At 45.3% G+C, this 20,909-nt stretch overlaps 1 protein-coding gene across 4 annotated transcripts in view; it reads left to right on the top strand.

Annotated features, from left to right (window-relative positions):
- Positions 1–20,909, top strand: part of gtf2h1 (general transcription factor IIH, polypeptide 1) — a 58,858-nt gene that overhangs the window by 6,306 nt on the left and 31,643 nt on the right. For 3 of the 4 annotated variants that reach the window (XR_015080974.1, XM_086007718.1, XM_086007721.1), the window contains exons 2-5: positions 6,889–7,030; positions 15,996–16,172; positions 17,789–17,990; positions 20,187–20,349. Coding sequence is in view for 3 of the 4 variants with exons in the window: in XM_086007718.1 (XP_085863844.1) it covers positions 6,943–7,030; positions 15,996–16,172; positions 17,789–17,990; positions 20,187–20,349 (630 nt within the window). In the remaining variant the exon portion in view is untranslated. The remainder of the gene's footprint in view (positions 1–6,888; positions 7,031–15,995; positions 16,173–17,788; positions 17,991–20,186; positions 20,350–20,909) is intronic. The other variant, XM_086007720.1, reaches the window with a different exon arrangement.

The raw sequence follows: 20,909 nt of genomic DNA, 5'->3' as shown, positions 1-20,909 counted from the left end.
GACAAAAGAGCTGAATTCCAGAGGTGAGGTGACAGTGACTGCCCTTGACATCAAGTCAGCATTTGACCAAGTGTGGCATCAAGGAGCCCCAGTAAAACTGGTCAATGGGAATCAGGGGGGAAAACTCGCCATTGACTGGAGTCATACCTAGCACAAAGGAAGGTGGTTGTGGTGGTTGGAGGTCAATCATCTAGCCCCAGGACATCGCTATAGGAGTTCCACAGGGCAGTGCCCTAGACCCAACCATCTTGCGCTGCTTCATCAATGACCTTCCCTCCATCATAAGGTCAGAAGTGGGGATGTTTGCTGATGACTGCACAGTGTTCAATGCCATTCGCAACTCGTCAGATAATGAAGCAGTCCATGCCCGCATGCAGCAAGACCTGGATGACATTCAAGCTTGGGCTGGTAAATGGCAGGTAACATTCGTACCATACTCTATATCCAACAAGAGAGTGTCTAACCACAGCCCCTTAACATTTAGTGGTATTACCATCGCCGAATCCCCCACCATCAATATCCTGGGGGTCACCTTTGACCAGAAACTTAACTGGACCAGCCACATAAATACTGTGGCAACACGAGCAGGTCAGAGGCTGGATATTCTGCGGCGAGTGTCTCACCTCCTGACTCCCCAAAGCCTTTCCACCGCCTACAAGTCAGTAGTGTGATGGAATGCTATCCACTTGCCTGGATGAGTGCAGCTCCAACAACACTCAACAAGCTCAACACCATCCAAGACAAAGCAGCCCGCTTGATTGGTAACCCATCCACCACCTTAAACATTCACCCCCTCCACCACCGGCGTACCGTGGCTGCAGTGTGTACCATCTGCAAGATGCACTGCAGCAATTCGCCAAGGCTTCTCTGGCAGCACCTCCCAAACTCTACCACCTAAAGGACAAGGGGAGCAGGCGCATGGGAACACCACCACTCCCAAGTCTCACACCATCCTGACGTGGAAGTATATCACTGTTCCTTCATCGTCGCTGGGTCAAAATCCTGGAACTCCCTCCCTAACAGCACTGTGGGCGTACCTTCACCACACGGACTGCAGCAGTTCAAGAAGGCGGCTCACCACCACCTTCGCAAGGCCAACTAGGGATGGGCAATAAATGCTGGCCTTGCCAGCGATGCCCACATTCCATGAACGAATAAAAAAAAAAACTGTGGTCTTATTAAATTTTTTGTATTGATTTATCTTTACATAGCAACTTGTATATTTTATACCTCTTGCCATAAGGCATCTCGTAGCTGTAGAGTTGTAATACAGATGCCACTGTTGTCCTAACATGCCAACCTTTGTTGAATATTGTCTTATGAACTGTAACATTAGTGAGGATCCAGGTATTTTTTTTCATTCATATTCAACATCAATGTTTGCTAGCTTCTTCCTATTGAAGCAGTTGCAGATCTTCATTGCAAATGCCCGTGCTAGAGTTTTGTTAAAGCCATCTTCAGTTACTCTATAGATTAGAAAACCTTCCCTCTTTGGTAAGGGTGCAGTAGCTTCCCAGGAATGTAGAGCTGCTGGAGATCTCCAGCGTAGTGGAGCAAGGACACAGAGGCATTTGAAGACAAGGACATAGATTGGGACTATACTCTCGAGTTTAGAAGAATGAGAGATGATCTCATTGAAACATATAAGATTCTGAGGGGGATTGACAGGGTAGATGCCGAGAGGTTGTTTCTCCTGGCTGGAGAGTCATAAACTAGAGGGCATAGTCTCAGGATAAGGGTTCAACCATTTAAGACTGAGATGAGGAGGAATTTCTTCACTGAGGGTTGTGAATCTTTGGAATTCTCTCCCCCAAAGGGCTGTGGATGCTGAATCATTGAGTATATTCAAGGCTGAGGTAGATAGATTTTTGGACTCTAGGGGGATCGAGCGGGCAAGTGGAGATGAGGCCAAAGATCAGCCATGACCTTATTGAATAGCGGAGCAGGGCCTAATTCTTAAGTTCTTATTTTGGAAATTGATATAGAAGGCTACAGGGACCCAGTGGAGCCTGCTGGTGGAAGTGCAGGGCTTTTAGTGGTTAAGGATGTGGACAAGAGCATTCCAAATGACTTATAATTCAGGAGGATAGAAGAGGGGTAGCCAGCTGGAGAAAATTAGGAAAGGTTAAGCCTCAAAGTGATAAAGGCATGGACTAGAGTCTCTGTAGCAGTGGGGAGAAGTGGGGGTGGAGGCGCGTGATGTTTTGAAGGTGGAAAGAGTGTTTTGGTTATGGAACAGATGTGGGGAAGAAGACCAAGTCTTCTCTTAGGCAGTCCCTCGGAACCGAGGATGACTTGCTTCCACATTAAAAATGAGTTCGCAGGTGACTGATTAGTCCAGTGCGGGACCTACAGACTCTGTCACACAGGTGGGGTTGAAGGGGCGGGTGGGTGGGGTGCTTGGGTTGACGTGCGCTCCTTGCATTGCCTGCGCTTGGCTTCCGCTTGCTCCCGGCGAAGAGACTCGAGGTGTTCGGCGCCTTCCCGGATGCTTCTCCTCCACTTTGTGCGGTCTTGGGCCAGGGATGAGGAGGAACTACTTCACTCAGAGGGTGGTAGGTCCATGGAATATGCTGCCCCAAAAAGCTGTAGAAGCTACATCATTACATAAATTTAAAACAGAAATAGACAGTTTCCTAGAAGTAAAGGGAATTAAGGGTTACGGGGAGCGGGCAGGAATTTGGACATGAGTCTAGGTTCGGATCGGTCATGGCCCTGTGGGTAGCGGAGCGGGCCCAGGGGCCGTGTAGCCTGATCCTGCTCCTATTTCGTGTGTCTAATTCTGTTAGATTCAGGAGATGGTTCTGTGATAGTGGATTGGCGGTTAGGATCAGATCAGCCATGATCTTATTGAATGGCGGAGCAGGCTCGAGGGGCCGATTGGCCTACTCCTGCTCCTATTTCTTATGTTCCTATGATTCCCAGGTGTCGGTGGGGATGTTACACTTTTTTTCAAGGAGGCTTTGAGGGTGTCTTTGAAGCATTTCCTCTGCCCACCTGGGGTTCTCTTGCTGTGCCGGAGCTCCGAGTAGAGCGCTTGTTTTGGGCATCTCATATCGGGCATGCGGACAATGTGACCCGCCTATCGGAGCTGATCGAGCGTGGTCAAATCTTCGATGGTGGGGATGTTGGCCTGAGCAAGAAAACTGACGTTGGTGCGCCTATGCAGCCAATGGATTTGCAGGATCTTGCGGAGGCAGCGTTGGTGGTAGCTCTCCAGTGCTTTGAGGTGCCTGCTGTACATGGTCCATGTCTCTGAGGCATACAGCAGGGCGGGTATCACTGCTGCTCTGTAGACCATGAGCTTAGTGCCGGGTTTGAGGTCCTGGTCTTCAAACACTCTCTTCCTCAGGCGACCGAAGGCTGCACTGGCACACTGAAGGCAGTGTTGGACTTCGTCGGCGACGTCTGCCCTTGTTGACAGTAGGCTCCCGAGGTATGGAAAGTGATCCACGTTGTCCAAGGCCTTGTCGTGGATTTTGATAATCGTGGGGCAGTACTGTGTGGCGGGGGCAGGTTGGTAGAGGACCTTTGTTTTACGGATGTTTAGTGTAAGGCCCATGCTCTCGTACGCTTCGGTGAAGGTGTTGACGATGGTTTGGTGTTCGACCTCCATTGGATCAAGCAATATACCAGGATTCCGAGCTACCAGACCTAACCAAAGGTGGCCCATTACTGAGTTAAATGAGAGGCAAGTAGGAGCTGATGGGAGCTAAAAAGTATGGCTTCAGTTTTACTTGCATTGAGTTCGAGGAAAATATGATTCATCTTTATGTTAGACAGGCAGTTGGAGGCTCGATTAGTAGCCTTGAAATCAAAAGATGAGATGTACCGATGAAGCTGTGTGTCATCACCATACATACAGAATCTGATGCTCTGCTTCAGGACAACGTCGCCAACATATTAACAATGAACACTGGGAGGGAGGGATAAAGACCGTGTGAGCAAGTCAGGACAAACCATCGGAAAATATGTAGTGTTGATGAGTATGAATGGAATCAGAAGAGAGCTGTGTCATGTACAACAACATAAGAAGAAGCAGCATTTATTTTTGAAAGCACTTTATAGTGACATAATCAAAATATTAAACTTCGAGCCAAATGAAAATAGGTGGGGTGACCAAGAAGTGGGTTTTAAAGAGGAGAGGAACTTGGAAAGGTGGAGGGGTTTGGAGAGGAAAATCCAGAGTGTGGGGCCTGGGGTGGCTGAAGGCACGGCCCCCAATGGTGGGATAAAGGGAGTGGTGGATGCATAAGAGGAATTTAGAGTTTGGGTGTGGGGGATTTAGAGCTGGAGGAAATGACAGATTATGGAGGGGTGAGGCCATGAAGTGATTTAAGCATGAGAATTTTAAATTTGAGGTGTTGGGAGACTGGGAATCAATGTAGGTCAGCGAGGATAGGTGTGATGGGCGAACGGGACTTGGTGCGGGATGGGAGACGGGTATGAGAGTTTTGGGTGAGCTGTAGTTTTGGGAAGGAGGCTGGCCAGGAGAGCATTGGTGTATTTGAGTCTGGAGGTAGTAGACCATGGATGAGGGTTTCAGCAGCAGATAGGCTGAGATAGCAGGGAGACAAGCGATGTTAGAGGTGAAGGTAGGCAGCCTTTTTCACAGAATCACAGAAACCCCACAGTGCAGATAGAGGCCATTTCGGCCCATCGAACCTGCACCGACACATATCCCACCCGATCCCCGTAACCCCTGTACCAACACATATCCCACCCTATCCCCGTAACCCCACGTATTTAATCCCCCTAACACTAAGGGTCAATTTATCATAGCCAATCAACCTAACCCGCACATCTTTGGACTGTGGGAGGAAACCGGAGCACCCGGAGGAAACCCACGCGAACACGGGGAGAATGTCTGTGTGGAGTTTGCACAGTCACCCGAGGCCGGATTCGAACCCGGGTCTCTGGCGCTGTGAGGCAACAGTGCTAACCACTATGCCACTGTGCTGCCCCTTTTGATGGAAAAGAATCTCAGCTTGGGTTAGAATAGCATGCCATTGTAGTGCAAAATCTGGTCCAGCCTGAGATGGTGGCCGGGGAGGGAGATGGAGTTGTTGTCAAGGGTATTGAGTTTGTGTTGAGAGCTGAAGACTTCCCAGTGTTTAGTTGGAGGAAATTGCAACAGATATTTTGGGCTGCCAGGTGATTGTGTTTAACAAGGGAAGTAAGGCAGTGGTGTTTGTGAGTTCTATCAGAGAGTGAGGTGTCGGAAGTCTTGAGGCACTGTGTGGCTGAGATTGAGGGGCTAACCATGTATGTGCATTGGGGAATCCATATGGAGGATGAAGTTAAAGAATCTGAGAAGGGAAAGAAAGTCAGGAGAACTGAGGTAAGGTGAGTTTGGATGAAGATTGAAATCACTGAGAATAAATAGTCATTCGGTGTGGAGTCAAAGGGAAGACAGGAGTGATGAGATTTTAGTGAGGACTTGGGAGTTTCGGAATACAGTGGGTGAAGAGGATTTTAAGAGAATTAGGGGAAAAATCAATATGGTTTTGAGATGGTAGCTGTCCCATCATCACTGCATCGAGGGTGGGGGGATGTGGTGTGAGAAACTGGAAGGGGCGGCCTTACTGAGTGGAAAAGAATTGTTTTTGGCAAACTGACTCCTGGTAAAGTTGAGACTGTTGACACATTCTTCTGCAGAGGGGATGTAAGTGATGAGGGATTCATTAGCAAGAGAGCAGACATTTTTGAAGGGCAATGTAAAGGGAATGGGTTAATGTGGAGTTGACTGAGGGAACAGAAGAGCTAGGAGCCGAGGTTGTTGGGAGGGAGGGTAGGAGGAAAGGGAGATGGGAAGGTGTGCCTTTCTTTCTTTTCCCGTGTTCGCTCCATCTCTCCTGGGGTTGTAATGTTATCTTAATAACGTAATTACGAGTCTCCCAAGCAGTTGCAGTGGAGTGCCATTTATTCAGTCCTGACTCTGTGCCTCCTAGTACAGTACTGCCAGCATGGCCAAGATGGCGTCAGATCTCGCCCCCGGATATGACGTCAACCAGTTGTCAATCAAACCCCGCTGTCTTTACGACAGCTACGGTTATCCGTACATCTTCCCCACCCCCTTCAATGAAGACATAACACAGTAACAACATAACATAACATAACACAACACATAGCACACTTGTTAACATCATATAGAAACAGTCAGTGTAACTACACCGTTGAACTAATTGTAGGTAAGTATAAACCTTACCCACACCCAGGAGTCCATTAACTGTTTACAGTCTTATCAATCCCTGTCTACAGGTCAAGTTTAACTACAGGCTTTCTGGTGCGCTGTGACCTGCGTGGCTGAACGGGTGTTTGCTGAACCACCCCAGTTGTATCCCTTAAGTTCATGTCTGTACCACACAGGTCTCTTGTCACATTATCACTACTGTGTCCTTCGTCACTTTGTGGCATTTCCCTCCTCTCGTCTTCCTCTCTGCCCTCCTGAGGCTGAAAGGTCTCTGTGGTTTTCAGTAGGTGCCTCCTGTTTCTGCGAAACACATTGCCGTTCTCTGTCATGACACTGTATGACCTGTTGTAGAACGGTGGCTCTTTTAGGCCATGACTCAGGCCCTTCAATGCGAACGATATCCTGTTCCTGTAGAGGCACTAGTGTAGTGGCTGTGTGGTCATGAAGTGTTTTTTGTTTCTGTTGTAGTTTCCGAGCCTTGTCTGCCCACACCTCATCTCTGTGGTCAGGTGTGACATAACTGGGAAGTTGTGTACGGATTTTCTGATCCAGTAAGAGCTCAGCTGGAAGCTTGCCTCTTGCTGGCGGGCCCACCCTGTACGACATCAGGGCCAGATATGGGTCAGTGTTGCTGTGTGCTGCTTTCTTTAATAGTCTTTTCACAATCTGTACCCCCTTCTCCGCTTTTCCATTAGCCTGAGGATAGAACGGACTGGAGGTTACATGATTAAACTCATACTCTGAAGCAAATGACTGAAACTCATGACTGGCATAGGGAGGGCCATTATCAGAGACCAGGGTTAGAGGGATGCCCTGCCTGGCAAAGATTGACTTCAGGTGAGTTATCACAGCTCTTGATGTGGTACTGGACAAGAGAGCCATCTCCGGATAATTGGAATAATAATCAATAACTAACAAATAGTCTTTTCCTTCATAGTGAAATATATCAGTTCCGACCTTTTCCCAAGGTTGTGATGGGAGCTCTGTGGTAATGAGGGGCTCTTTTGTTTGCTTGTAGTGATACTCCTGACATGTAGCACACTCGCCGATCAACTGGTCAATATCAGAGTTCATGTTTGGCCAGTAGAGTGCCTCACGTGCTCTCCTTTTTGACTTTTCTGCACCCAGGTGCCCTTCATGTATCCTGTTGAGCATTTCTCGTCGCATAGAGGTGGGCACTACTATCCTGTCACACTTAAGCAGTAGTCCATTGACCACAGAGAGCTCAGACTGAATGTGATAATATTGTTTACATGACCCTTTCTTCCAGCCCTCTCGAAGATTTCTCATTACTTTACTCAGGACTGGGTCCTTTGATGTCTCGGTGACTATCACTGATAGTTGTTCCTGTGTGGCGGGCAATGCTGCGTAGACCATATCCACATGAAGAGCCACATCCTCTTCTGATGCACTGTTTTGTGTGGCGTAAGGCGCAGCCCTGGATAGTGTCTGCAATGAACATTTGTGTCTCTGGCACATATGTTAGCTCAAAATCGTAACGTTGAAGTCTCATCATTAGGCATTGTATCCGTGGTGACATGTTACACAGATTCTTCTTTGCGATCCCTAGCAGTGGCTTATGGTCCGTTTCTAGGATAACCTTGGGAAGACCATAGATGTAGGTATGAAATTTTTCACACCCAAATGCCAAGTCAAGGCACTCCTTCTCGATTTGCGCGTACCGGCACTCTGTAGCCGTCATGGAGCGTGACGCATACGCCACTGATCGCCATTCTCCTTCATCTTCCTGTAGAAGGACAGCCCCTAATCCATTCTTGGAGGCATCTGTGGACACTTTTGCCCTCTTTTTAGGGCAGAAGAACTTCAGTAGGGGTTCACTTGCTAGAATGTGTAGCAGCCCCTTCCATTCTCATGTTCATGTCCCCATTGGAACTCTGTCTCTTGGTGCAGCAGTTTTCTCAGATGAACAGTTTTCACTGCTAGATTTGGAATGAATTTTCCTAGGTAGTTGACCATGCCAAGGGCCTGCTGAACCCCTTTCTTGTCCTTTGGTTTCTCCATGTCATGTATAGCCTTTACCTTTGACTTGTCTGGCTGAATCCCCTCTGTAGAGATCTTGTCTCCGAGGAATGTGATTTCATTGACACTGAACTGACATTTGTCTTTATTTAGTTTGAGTCCATACTGCTGTATTCTCTGAAGTGTTTTCTCCAGTCTGGTGTCGTGCTCCCCGAGTGGAGCCCCATACTACCAGATCATCCACGTACACCCGCACTCCCTCCAGGCCCTCGATGATTTGCTCCATTGCTTTGTGAAAGATTTCTGGGGCGGAGCTAATACCAAAGGGCAGACGCTGGTAGGAGTATCGACCAAACGGGGTGTTAAAAGTGCACAGCTTAGCACTTTTTTCATCAAGTTTCAACTGCCAGAAACCATGCGAGGTGTCCATCTTGGAGAAGACTTTCGCTTCTGTCATTTCGCTGACTATTTCCTCTCTCTTTGGAATTTGGTAGTGCTCTCTTTTGATATTGGCGTTAAGGTCCTTGGGATCCATGCAGACACGCAATTTATCAGTTTTCTTTGAATTGACGCAGACCATGGAATTTACCCAGTCAGTCGGTTCCTCAATCTTCTTTATGACAGCTAGTCCCTCCATGCGGTCTAGCTCTTTCCTCAGTTTTTCACGGAGAGCCACTGGAACTCTCCTGGGTGCGTGAATCACAGGTTGTGCATCCTCTCTGTTTGATGGAGTATGTAAAGGGCAGTGCTCCGAAACCCTGAAATACATCTGCATATTTGTGTGCTATAGTCTCATGAGTCAGATTTGTACTATCTTGGGGGGCACTCTGCACACAGTTCAGTTCATTGATAGTATAGACTCGTTTTACCAAGCCCAAATCCACACAGGCCTTATCCCCCAACAGTGACTCATGTCCTTCAGGCACTATAACAAAGGTCAAAGGGTGAATGTGGTTTTTTACCTTAACATTCAGCCTACACGTTCCTTTTGTTTCAATGCTTTGTCCATTGTATGCCTTCAAAGACACTGTCTTGTTCAGTATTTTAGGTTGCACTTTGAGATTCTGTGCATCACTCCAATTTATGAGGTTTGCCTTAGCACCTGTATCTAGCTTAAAGGGAACAATGGTGCCATTTACCAGCAAGGGAGCTATCCAAACTTCAGTCTTTGGTCCTACAGAGTGCACTTCATTAGCATTTTTGCCCTGTTTTGACTCATTTTGCACCATTCCAACAGACAAAGTCTCTGCTCCTGTCTCTTTAGTCTCAATAGCATGCATTGTCTTTTTACCTTCAGTTTTCTCTTCCCAAAAACACATCTTGGCAAAGTGATACCTGCCTTTACATTGTGCACAGTTCTTCCCATAAGCAGGACACTGTCTGGCTACATGTTTATTACCGCACCGTCTGCATTCGTAAGGCGTCATCGTCTTGAACTCCGTGGGCCCTCTTGTGTCCCTTTTGTGTACCACATCCACCGGCAGGTTTTTCAGCCCCAGGGCACTCCCGCCCGCTGCTGTGCTGCTCCCTTCGAAAGTTTTCGTGTGCATGGCTGAGAGTTCACTAGCATGACATATTTTCACTGCTGCATCCAAATTTAGGTCATTGTCTCTAAGCATTCTCTCCCTCACCTTCTTGTCGAGTATTCCAAAAACGACTTGATCGCGTATCATCGATTCCTTCAGGTCCCTAAAGTTGCATGTTTGTGCTTTTATTTTCAAGTCCATCAAAAAAAATCAAAGGATTCTCCTTGCTTTTGCATGCGGGAGCGAAACACGAATCTCTCATACGTTTCATTCTTTTTTGGAGTGCAGTATTCGTCGAACCGTTCTATCGCCTTGTCCAGATCATTTTTATCATCTTTGGCTGCAAACGTAAATGTATTAAACAGTTCGATTGCCTGCGAGCCAGCCACTGTTAGCAACAAAGCTACTTTACGTGTTCCAGAGCTAGTCGAAGTGTCAATCGCTGTGAGGTAGAGAAGAAAGCGTTGCTTGAAGACACGCCAATTTTCATCCACATTTCCTTCTAGTTGCAGGCTAGCCGGAGGTTTTATTCTTTCCATTGTTGTAGTATGTCCTTATCGTGAGTTCTATAAATCCTGGTACCATGTAATGTTATCTTAATAACGTAATTACGAGTCTCCCAAGCAGTTGTAGTGGAGTGCCATTTATTCAGTCCTGACTCTGTGCCTCCTAGTACAGTACTGCCAGCATAGCCAAGATGGCGGCAGATCTCTCCCCCCGGATATGACGTCAGCTGTCAATCAAACCCCGCTGTCTTTACGACAGCTATGGTTAGCCGTACAGGGGTAAGGTTCCACTGGCAGTGACTGTTCTCCAGTATCTCACCCAAATAATCATTCTTCATGCTTTAACCTTGACAGTGAGCATATTGAACCATACTGGGCATCACAGCCTAGTCCATTTCAGAGACCACAAACCGTCACATTAGAAACTAAGTTTATGTGTTGTAGTGTGCAATCTTTAGGCTCTTATTCATTCTGTTTGCATTAATCACTCTGCTGCTGGGGATCTCCTCCCACATTGTGTGGCAGAACTGCAAGTGGTTGTCAAAAGATCCAGAACAAATTACTGTACTGCACATCACCAGGGAGTTTATTGCTCTATATATCAGGGAAAGCCTAATTACCAGCCGAAGATAAATCTGAGCCCAAAGTACCATCATTTTTCATTCCAAGTCTCTTGCTACAATTGTCCTTGGCACTCTGGCTGGGTGGGGTGGGGAGGGGGTGAGATCTGCCAGTGATCCTCCTTCTGATGCTGACGTTTGGTGAGTCCGGCTGGGCTGTGTCATACTTCATGTTTGAATTGCCTGCTGACACTTGCAGCAACTGATTTTTGATGCTCATTAACTGTGTAAAGACCTCTCTCCTTATTCAGTGACGATTTTAAATTGACGCACCCTTGTCACTGACTCCCCAACCAAAGGAAATAGCCTTTCCCTATTCCTTCTATCAAAGCCCTTCATAATTTAAAAAAAACTTTATTACGTCTCCTCTTAGCCTTCTCTGCTTCAGTGGAAATAGTCGCAATGTCTCCAGTCTCGCCTCAGAACTATAGTTTTCCATTCCTAGCATCGTCTTGGTGAACCTACACTGTATCCTTTCTGGCTTTAATGGCCTTTCTATAAGGGGGTACCCAAAACCACACTTAGCATTTCAACTGTGCTGCGCTGCTTAAAGGGAGCATGGCCTATAATGTTTTGTCCAAATTTATCATAACTGCTTTATTATTGTACTCTTATGCACCTATTTGTACAAACTAAAATGCTGCTGGCATTTTTTAATGGGTTTATCTGCCTATTCCTGCACCTTCAGGGCATTGGACCAGAATTTACTGTAACTGGTGAACGTGTCCTTGCCTGTTTAATTTCTGTAATCTTGCAGTAAGTGGACAGAAATGAACAAACCCTAACTTTCTGTGGCAAGTTTAGTTCGTATCTACCGTGCAAGTACAGGAACTTGGCGCCGTTCAATGCATTTGAATGATTTACCGTAACTTAATTTCTGTCCATCATCTAACTTTCTGTTCATGCTGCTATATTTCCTTCTATACCATATACCTGAATTTTGCTTAAAACACATTGAATGCCTTTTGAAAATTCATATACACTACATCTACTGCATTCCCTTTATTCCCTCAAATGTCACTTTAAAAAAAGACTATTAAATTTGTGAAACGTGACTGGCCGCTAGCAAATCCATCCTGGCTGTTCTTGATTAACCAAATGCTTACTAACTTTATCTCAAATGATGGATTCTAAAGGTTTGCCCACATCTAATGTTAGACTATTTTATGGTTATCTGATTAGTCCTTTCTCCTCTTAAACAGAGTTGTTACATCGATTATTTTTCACTTCCCCAGCATATTTGCATATCTGAGGAGGATTGAAAAATTGTGGCCAGAGCCTCGGCTATTTCATTTCTGACTTTAGTCAGTATGCATGCTATCAGGGTCTAAAATGTTACGAGTTTAAGTCCCACTCCAGAGACTTGAGCACAAAAATCTAGGCTGATACTCCAGTGCAGTACTGAGGGAATGCTGCACTGTCGGAGGTGCAGTTTTTCGGAGGAGGCGTAAACTGAAGCCCCGTCTGCGCTCTTGGGTGAAAGTGAAAGATCCCATGGCACTGTATCAAAGAAGAGCAGGAGAGTTATCCCTGGTGTCCTGGCCAATATTTATTCCACAATCAATGTAACAAAAAACATTATCTGGTCAACATCACATTGCTGTTTGTGGGAGCTTGCTGTGCGCAAATTGGCTGCCGCATTTCCTACATTACAACAGTGACTACACTTCAAAAGTACTTCATTGGCTGTAAAGTGCTTTGGGACATCCTGAGGTTGTGAAAGACGCTATATGGTGAACCTGTGGAATTCTCTACCACAGAAGGCAGTTGAGGCCAAGTCATTAAATATATTCAAGAAGAAGTTAGATATATTTCTAAAGGCTAAAGGGATCAAGGGATATGGGGAGAAGGCAGGGACCGGGTACTGAGTTTGGATGATCAGCCATGATCTCATTGAATGGCGGAGCAGGCTCGAGGGGCCGAATGGCCTACTTCTGCTCCTATCTTCTATGTTTCTATATTAATGAAAGTCTTTTCTTTTTGTTCTTACCCACCCGGAGTTCTGCTAATTTTTGCAGATCCAATTTCGTTTCTACACTTAGCTCCATCACTTACTCTATACCCTTCTCCAGTACACCCATGTTCTCACTTCCACCGTCATATGTTAAAAAAAAAGTACAAAATGTTTATTTCATACCTTCATTTTCCACCTGCTTCATTCCTGAGTGGTCCTATCCACTCTTTCCTAATTCTTTTACTTTTTATTAACTTACAAAAGCCCATAATATTTCTTTTTATGTTATCTGCTAGCATTTGTTTCATATTCTCTAAGCCCTTCAAATCTCCCTGTTCACATCCTCACTCCGCTTTCTATGTTCCTTGTGATTTTCATTGGTATTGTTAGCCCTAACTTTATCACATTTAAAAAAAAAATTTGTTTAGTTTTAATCTCTTTTTCCCATGGAGCTCTATTCTTTGTTGCAGCTTTTTGCCTTCTAGAAATATATTTAGTTAGCATTTTATCCATCTCTTATTTGAAGATTTCTCCCTGCTGATCCATTGCTCTGTTTGCTAATCTCTGCAGGAGAGAGATGTGTGACGGACTCTCTGACTTAAAGGTGAAGTAGTTTTGCAATGACAAAGGTTGGTTATCTGACAGTACGAGGCTGCTGTGTTGCAGTATTTGATTAGGGAGTGGTGTGGGGGCTGGTGAGAAACACAGAACATAGTCTGTGAACCTGGAACTGTGTAACACTAGGATAAAATACAGGTAGTTACAGATCTGACACTGGTGGAACAACAACTTGCATTTATATAGTGCCTTTAACATAGTAAAACATTCCAAGACACTTCACAGTAGAGTTATCAAACAAAATTTGGATCTGAACCATATTTGGAACTGAACCTTATAAGGAGATGGTCAGACAGGTGACCAAAAACTTGGTCAAAGAGGTAGATCTTAAGGAATGTCTTAAAGGAGGAGAGAGAGAGAGGGTGGGAATTCCAGAGCTTATGGCCTAGGAAGCTGAAAGCATGGCTGCCAATGATGGAGCGAATAAAATTGGGGATGTGCAAGAGGCCAGAATTGGAGGAGCGGAGACATCCCGTAGGGCTGGAGGAGGTTAGAGATAGGGAGGGGTGAGACCATGGAGGAATTTGAAAACAAGGATGAGAATTTTAAAATCAAGGCATTGCCGGACCAGAGTAGTACATAAGAAATGTATCACAAACATTAAAATGTGATTTTTTTTTTTGTCCTATTGTAAATTGGCATCACTGCATTAAATAACCTTGGTCAACAGATAGTCTGTTGATCTGTGCTTGTTGCCTGTGTAATAAAGAATTCCTTAGTTCAGAGGAGACTTCGGAGTGCTTGAAGATGTGTTGAGGTTCTGAAAGGAGGAGCGTTCTATTCATTATCTGTACTCCCCTCGCCCTATGCTCAAGTCACTCAGCAGATCCTGTACCCATCTCCCCGTATCTGTCATTGAGGCTGTCCTATAACCACCTTGCCTTACTTCTATGTCACTGAGACTGTCCTATAGCCATCATTCCTATATCCATGGTCTTGTCTCTTCTAATTGTCAGTGCTTTGTCAGGCCTGACTGCTGTTTCTGCTGGTCCAGAGTGCAGAGTCCTATCCGATTTCACCTGAAAGTGTTCTAAACAAATGACATGCCTCAGTTGGGCATCGAGTGCAGGTGTCTTCTTGCAAACATGTTTTTTCTCTCCAGTTCCCCCATCTCTCCTGAAGACGTTGCTCATGCTGAAGGTCAAAGGTTGGCTGCCCTTTGGTATCTCGCTTCTGGTAAGCGTCCATTATTTAGGCAGGCTGCTTGGCTAAGCCTGTTGCTGTACCTACAGCAGGGAGGTGGAAGAGTGTATTTGCAGCTTATGATGAACAACAGAAAAAGGGGAGGAGGAGGATTGGAAGGAAGATGGAGAGAGCATGTTTGAAGCTGGTGTGAGGGGCATCACATATCTCAGGGCAGACCTTTTCCTGATGGCTGTAAAGCTAATGCATTATCAACACTTGTACCATTTCAGCTGTGCATGTGGTTTTTTTTAAATTCGGGCCCTTTCACCATTAAACCATATTGTCAGCATTTAACAAAAATATTTTTCTTGGTTTTTTAAGGGCTGCGTGAGAAAAATGAAAGAGCAATTAAGTTAATGGTTACTTACCACATTTTAAAAGAGCTGCTCTAGGCACAACTGAGTATTTTACAGCAAACACTGGATTTGCAAGATAGTTTTGGATGAAGAAGTCCTTTGGCCCATTTGATCTCATCCTTCTAGATTATCAACACCATCAATTTCCGATTACAGCATCTAGCTGTTTCTTAAATGGGTCCAGTGATTGAGCTTCAACCAGTTTTCCTGGCAGGATTCTCTTTGTAACTGGGTATACTTAAGAAGTAAATATTTGTCCCTGTAATGTTCTTTGACCTGCTCTGGGATGCTTCACTGTTGGAAGAAAGAGTGTTCGTAATGAGGAATGGACCATGTTAAATAGTTTAGCACCAGTTTGTATCCTGAAACAATGAGGTTATTAGACTGGCTTACATTGGGAGCTATTTGAAAACTGGACTAAGTTGTTTTGTAGCCTCGAATGAATCATGTAAACTCAGTGACTTGCCTCCTGACTCCCCAAAGCCCTTCCACCATCTACAAGGCACAAGTAAGGAGTGTGATGGAATACTCTCCACTTGCTTGGATGAGTGCAGCTCCAACAGGCTCAACACCATCCAGGACAAAGCAGCCCACTTGATTGGCATCTCATCCACCACCTTGAACATTCACTCCCTCCACCACCGGTGTACCGTGGCTGCAGTGTGTACCATCTACAAGATGCACTGCAGCAACTCGCCAAGGCTTCTTTGACCGCACCTCCCAAACCTGCGACCTCTACCACCTAGAAGGACAAGGACAGCAGGCACATTGGAACACCACCGCCTCCAAGTTCACCTCCAAGCCACACACCATCCTGACTTGGAAATATATTGCCATTCCTTCATCGTCACTGGGTCAAAATCCTGGAACTCCCTACCTAACTGCACTGTGGGAGTACCTTCACCACACAGACTGCAGCGGTTCAAGAAGGTGGCTCACCACCACCTTCTTGAGGGCAATTAGGGATGGGCAATAAATGCTGGCCTTGCCAGTGACGTCCACATCCTGTGAGTGAATTTAAAAAAAAAAGTGCCATTACTTTGCGTTTTCTTTGCAGAATCCACTCCCAAACCGTTTGTCATGGCCACTTCGTCAGAGGAGGTGCTGCTCATTGTGAAGAAGGTGCGGCACAAAAAACAGGATGGGGCCCTCTACCTGATGGCAGAGCGCATCGCGTGGACACCAGAGGGGAAGGATCGCTTCGTCATTAGCCACATGTATGCAGATATCCGCTGTAAGTATTTTGGTCCGAGGTAGAGTCTGGGTGGTGCAGTTGTTTGACACTGGCCTATCGTATCCTGGATCTGGGTTCAAATTCAGTCCAAACTGATGGGATGAAAATCTCCTCTTCTGACTGCAAGGATTCCGTGTAAAGTCAATTTTGTAAATTGAGTCCAGTTCTCAGTAGCATTGGCCCACAGTATAAAACTGCCCTTAATTCTGCAGTAATTAGTGCTAAACTGGCAATCTTGCTCTGAGAGGCTACAGACTAGGAGCCGTGTGAAATGAAAAATGTCACACTGGAGCTTGTCCAAAATTGGGGAGTGCAGAAGGAACTTTACTCTCTATATAATTTAGGGTGCAAATTTGTGAAAGGGACAATATTCCAGAGGATTTCCTTGTGGGATGATAGCAATATTACACTTGTATTGAACAGTGAGGTAGGTAATTTACCTTCCCTTTGTGTTACACATTCTACCCAAAGTGACTTGAATCTCATATGAGCCTAAACTAAATTGCCTCAATTTTCAGACTCCCTTACTAGCAATGTCTCCCTCCCCAGTTTATTTCTCTGATTCTGCTTGAATTCTGCCCTATGAAATGTAGGCTTGTTGCCTACATTTCTGACTTTTAAAAATACTTCAGTATATTACTGTAAACACTTCAATTTGTCCATTTATATAGTGGGTGTCCGGGAGGAGGGGTCAGGGCCCAGGGGGTTGGGACGCGGAACCCTGGTGGGCGCCGGGGGATGTGACGGAACCCTGGTGGGCATTTGGTGGGGGGGCGGTGCGGAGCCCTGGCTGGCATCTGTGGGAGGGAGGTAGTGGCAGAGCCCTGGGGGAGCTGAGACTTCAGTGAAGTATTGAAGGTGATGCTACATTGTTGATCGGATGAGACGTTAAGTGGAGGTCCTGTCTGTCTGTTAGGTGGGCGCCATTAGCATTGCTGGGGAACTGGGGAGGTGCAGTAGTTTGGACACACCTGGGACCTAGGGAGGTCACCGGATGATTGGTGTAGAAAATGGGAAAAATGTCAGTAGATCATTGCTCTTCTGCGATTGGGGCTGAGACACCTGGTTGGGGCAGAGTGGAGAGAACTTTACTTTGCATCTAGCTGAGCTATACCTTCTCTGTGATACTCTGAACTAAATTCTTTAAGATCAGGGCTTGTTTTTCATTTCTGGGTCTTCAAATCCAGCAGAGATTGTGGGGGTTCACTCTCTGCTGCTCTAAGGCTGAAATGAGTTAGTCGCAATCCTGTTTGTGGTGAATAGGGTGTCTTTATACAAGATTGCCTGCAAATCGGCACCAATTGATACTAAATTCGCACTCTCACTCAGTCGAAATGATAGCTGGTGTGGGAAAGTGGTACATTGCTGCATTAGGGTATATGTTCTAACCTGCCTGGGAGTGCTTGATGTTGACGCTGAGCACCTTCATTCCCCAGCATTAAAACTCCTCACCTGGATGAACAGAAAATTCATTAAAAAAAAATTAGTCTGTAGAAATATCTCAATACCATTGAATCTTCTGTTCTACTGTCCACTGTACACTAGGTCAATAGATTGAAATGACCTGTTGTAATAATTTCATCAGTCTAAATTCACAGTGTTGTTCTGAATTCCAGGTCAGAAGATCAGCCCTGAAGGCAAAGCAAAAGTTCAGCTTCAGCTGATTTTACATACAGGTGACACTACGATCTTCCATTTCACCAATGAGAACAGTGCTGCTGCAGCAGCCAAAGACCGTGATGCTGCTAAGGACTTGCTCCAACAGCTGCTCCCCAAGTTCAAGAAAAAAGCAAACAAGGAACTGGAGGAAAAAAACAGGTACAAAGAGGGGAACGTACAGAACATTTTTGAAACTTATTCAAGTGTAGGTACAGATTTAGCTGTCCAGCATGGAGACACTCAGTAAATTCCATGATGCTGATCCAATTGAGAGCTTCATGGAACATCGGTTTGACCGTCAATAACTCATGGTCATCGTCTGAACCTCCAAAACTGGATTACAACTTAAAACTCATTGAGGAAATCTTATTGGTCCTAATAAGAGAAGTGGTGAATTTTCTTGCTGTGTGTGATACTGTATTTCTGCCTGAAGATCAGCACAGATGGCTCAGGTTATTAAGGCAGTGTGCAACTGAACCATACAAACCAGATGGTCCCAGGTTCAGTTTCCATTCAGTTAGGTGATCTTAGTTAGGAGATCAGTTAGGGTGCTGTGGTTGCTTTCACTGCCGTTGGGCTAAGTAATGGAAAATTGACTAGAGTTCTTGCTCCTTCATGGCTATCTGGTGATCCTTGGTAGAAAGTGTGCATATGTGGATGTTGCGCATTGTCAGGTTCTGGCAAGGCTATGATGCTTCGCATGATGCAGGCTCACAGCTAAAGAGTGGCCACCTGGGCAAAGTACCAAAGGGTAGCTGGTGTCTGTGGAACTGTACTTCAGCAAGGAGTTGAGGGAAGAAAAACTGCAGCAAATAAAGTCCCTACAATTAGCTACGCTGTGAATGACAGGAAAATACACCATGTGTAAGTTTAGTAAATAGCTGCATTGTATATTACTGAAGTAATCTCTGAAGTAATAGTCTGTGAGTAGGTACCTAGAACATGTCCTTTCAATTAGAAAGCATCCAGGTTCCATGTCAGCAATTTTTAGTATAAAATATCTGTGTTCTGAGGCACTAATGCCCCAGTTAAAGTTGTTTGCATGTCTTCCTATCTGACAGAATCATATAGCTGAGCCTTGCATTCTAGACTGTGGGAGAGTCACCAAAGATGATTGTAAAATTCCATCTTGGCACTAGGAAACAACAGCTTACAATTGTGTAGTACTCATCAAATTGAAGTATGTCTCAGCTGTTGTGATCTTCCCCAGTGTATTCTGCTTTTACAGTTATCCTGGAGAAGTGGTTCTTGTTGTAGTGTTGTCCCACTGTGCTGAACTTCTCATCCCACTGAGGTGTCCTGAGCCATCATTTCTGTTATACAAGTTGAAGAAAATCATCTTGGGCTCTCTTGATGGTTCACATGGTAAAGGCAACGTGCAAGTCCCAGGTGTGATCCCCATCTGTGCTGAGTTAGCTAGTCACAGCTCGGGCAGCAGTTGGGGATTACAGTTGGGCTTTGGTGCCTATGAGTTATGGTGTGGAGATGCCGGTGTTGGACTGGGGTGGACAAATGTAAGAAATCACACAACACCAGGTTATAGTCCAACAACTTTATTTGAAATCACAAGCTTTCGGAGCGCTGCTCCTTCGTTGGGTGAAGTGGAGAGATGCATAAAAACACAGCTTATATAGTCAGAGAATAATGTCAGATGTTTACAGGTAATCTTTCTAACTGCCATTTATCACACCTCGGCAGAGAGATAATCACAGCAATCAAAGGTGTAAATGGTGTCCAAACAGGTCAGTCAGGAAAACATTACATCAAAGAACAATGAGGTGAGGTCACAAGGGGTCAAATGTTGCAGATGCTGGGGTCTGTATGAAAAACAAAAAAAACAGACACAAAACATTTTTTTTGCTGAAAATCACAGCAGGTCCGGCCGCATCTGTGTGGAGCGAACAAGCCAACGACGACTCGAGTCTGGATGACCCTACGTCAGGTGGGGTTACATGTAGCGTGACATAAATCCAAGATCCTGGTTCAGGCCGTCCTCATGGGTGCGGAACTTGGCTATCAGTTTCTGCTCGATGATTTTGAGTTAGTAAGAGGAAAAGTTAGCCTCTAATAATTTGCCACTGAACCTTACTAGAAAATAAGTATACATTGACATCAGGATCCAGTTTGGCTGTGATGCCCTTTGTATAGCCTGCCAACACACTGTCTGGGATTACACATGAAGAGTGGCCACTTGGCTGAGGTGTTGGAGGGTTATTGAACTGTATCTCAACAAGAGTCCGTGCCTTCAGCAGAGGAGTGGAGGGAGAAAGCACCAGAGTAAAAGCAATCTTTCGGTGTTGTATCCAAACACAGTCATCCATTTATACCCTGCACTATTGTGTTTCTCTGTTCTAGAATGCTTCAGGAGGACCCGGTTCTCTTTCAGCTCTACAAAGACTTGGTTGTGAGCCAGGTAGTCAGTGCCGAGGAATTCTGGGCCAATCGTCTGACTGGGAATTCCGTGGATAACTCTGTGTCTAATAACAAGCAGGATATTGGGATCTCTGCTGCTTTCCTGGTGAGGGTTTATTGTGGGCTTGGTGTGAGACAGCCCGTTACAAGCTTCCAGTCAGTTATTTTTCCATGTTCATGTTGCTGTATATGCTGTTTGCACAACTTGTTTTCTACTTGGTACATGTTTGGTTTATGGTCCTGTCTAATGGAAGAGTAACTGTGTTCTTATTAATGTGCTTAATAATTCAACATTGAATGATAAAGGAAAATCTATATTTATTAATAAACAGCTATATATATATATATGTGTGTGTGTGTGTGTGTGTGTGTGTGTGTATATAATATTTGTTCCCTCCTGTTGACCAGTTTTGTACCTGAACTAAATTTACTGGCTTTTGATCATATCCCTTAATACCCTTACCTAACAAAAATCTATCGATTTGTCTTTAAAATTTTTATTATCCCCGCATCCACAGCCTTTTGGGGAGAGAGAGCTCCAGATTTCCACTGGGAAAGCGGTTCCACATTTCAATCCTGAATGGCCTAGCTCTAATTTTATGGTTATGCCCCCTTGTTCTGGGCAGGGGTTGGGTGTGTGGGAGTGCCTGGGCTGAGGGCTGGAGG

Source organism: Somniosus microcephalus, chromosome 15 (assembly GCF_052327205.1).
Source record: "Somniosus microcephalus isolate GS21.2 chromosome 15, FLI_Smic_1.0, whole genome shotgun sequence".
NCBI classification, from domain to species: domain Eukaryota; kingdom Metazoa; phylum Chordata; class Chondrichthyes; order Squaliformes; family Somniosidae; genus Somniosus; species Somniosus microcephalus.
Note: the sequence above shows the minus strand (reverse complement) of the source record. Positions and strands in the feature narration are given on the sequence as shown.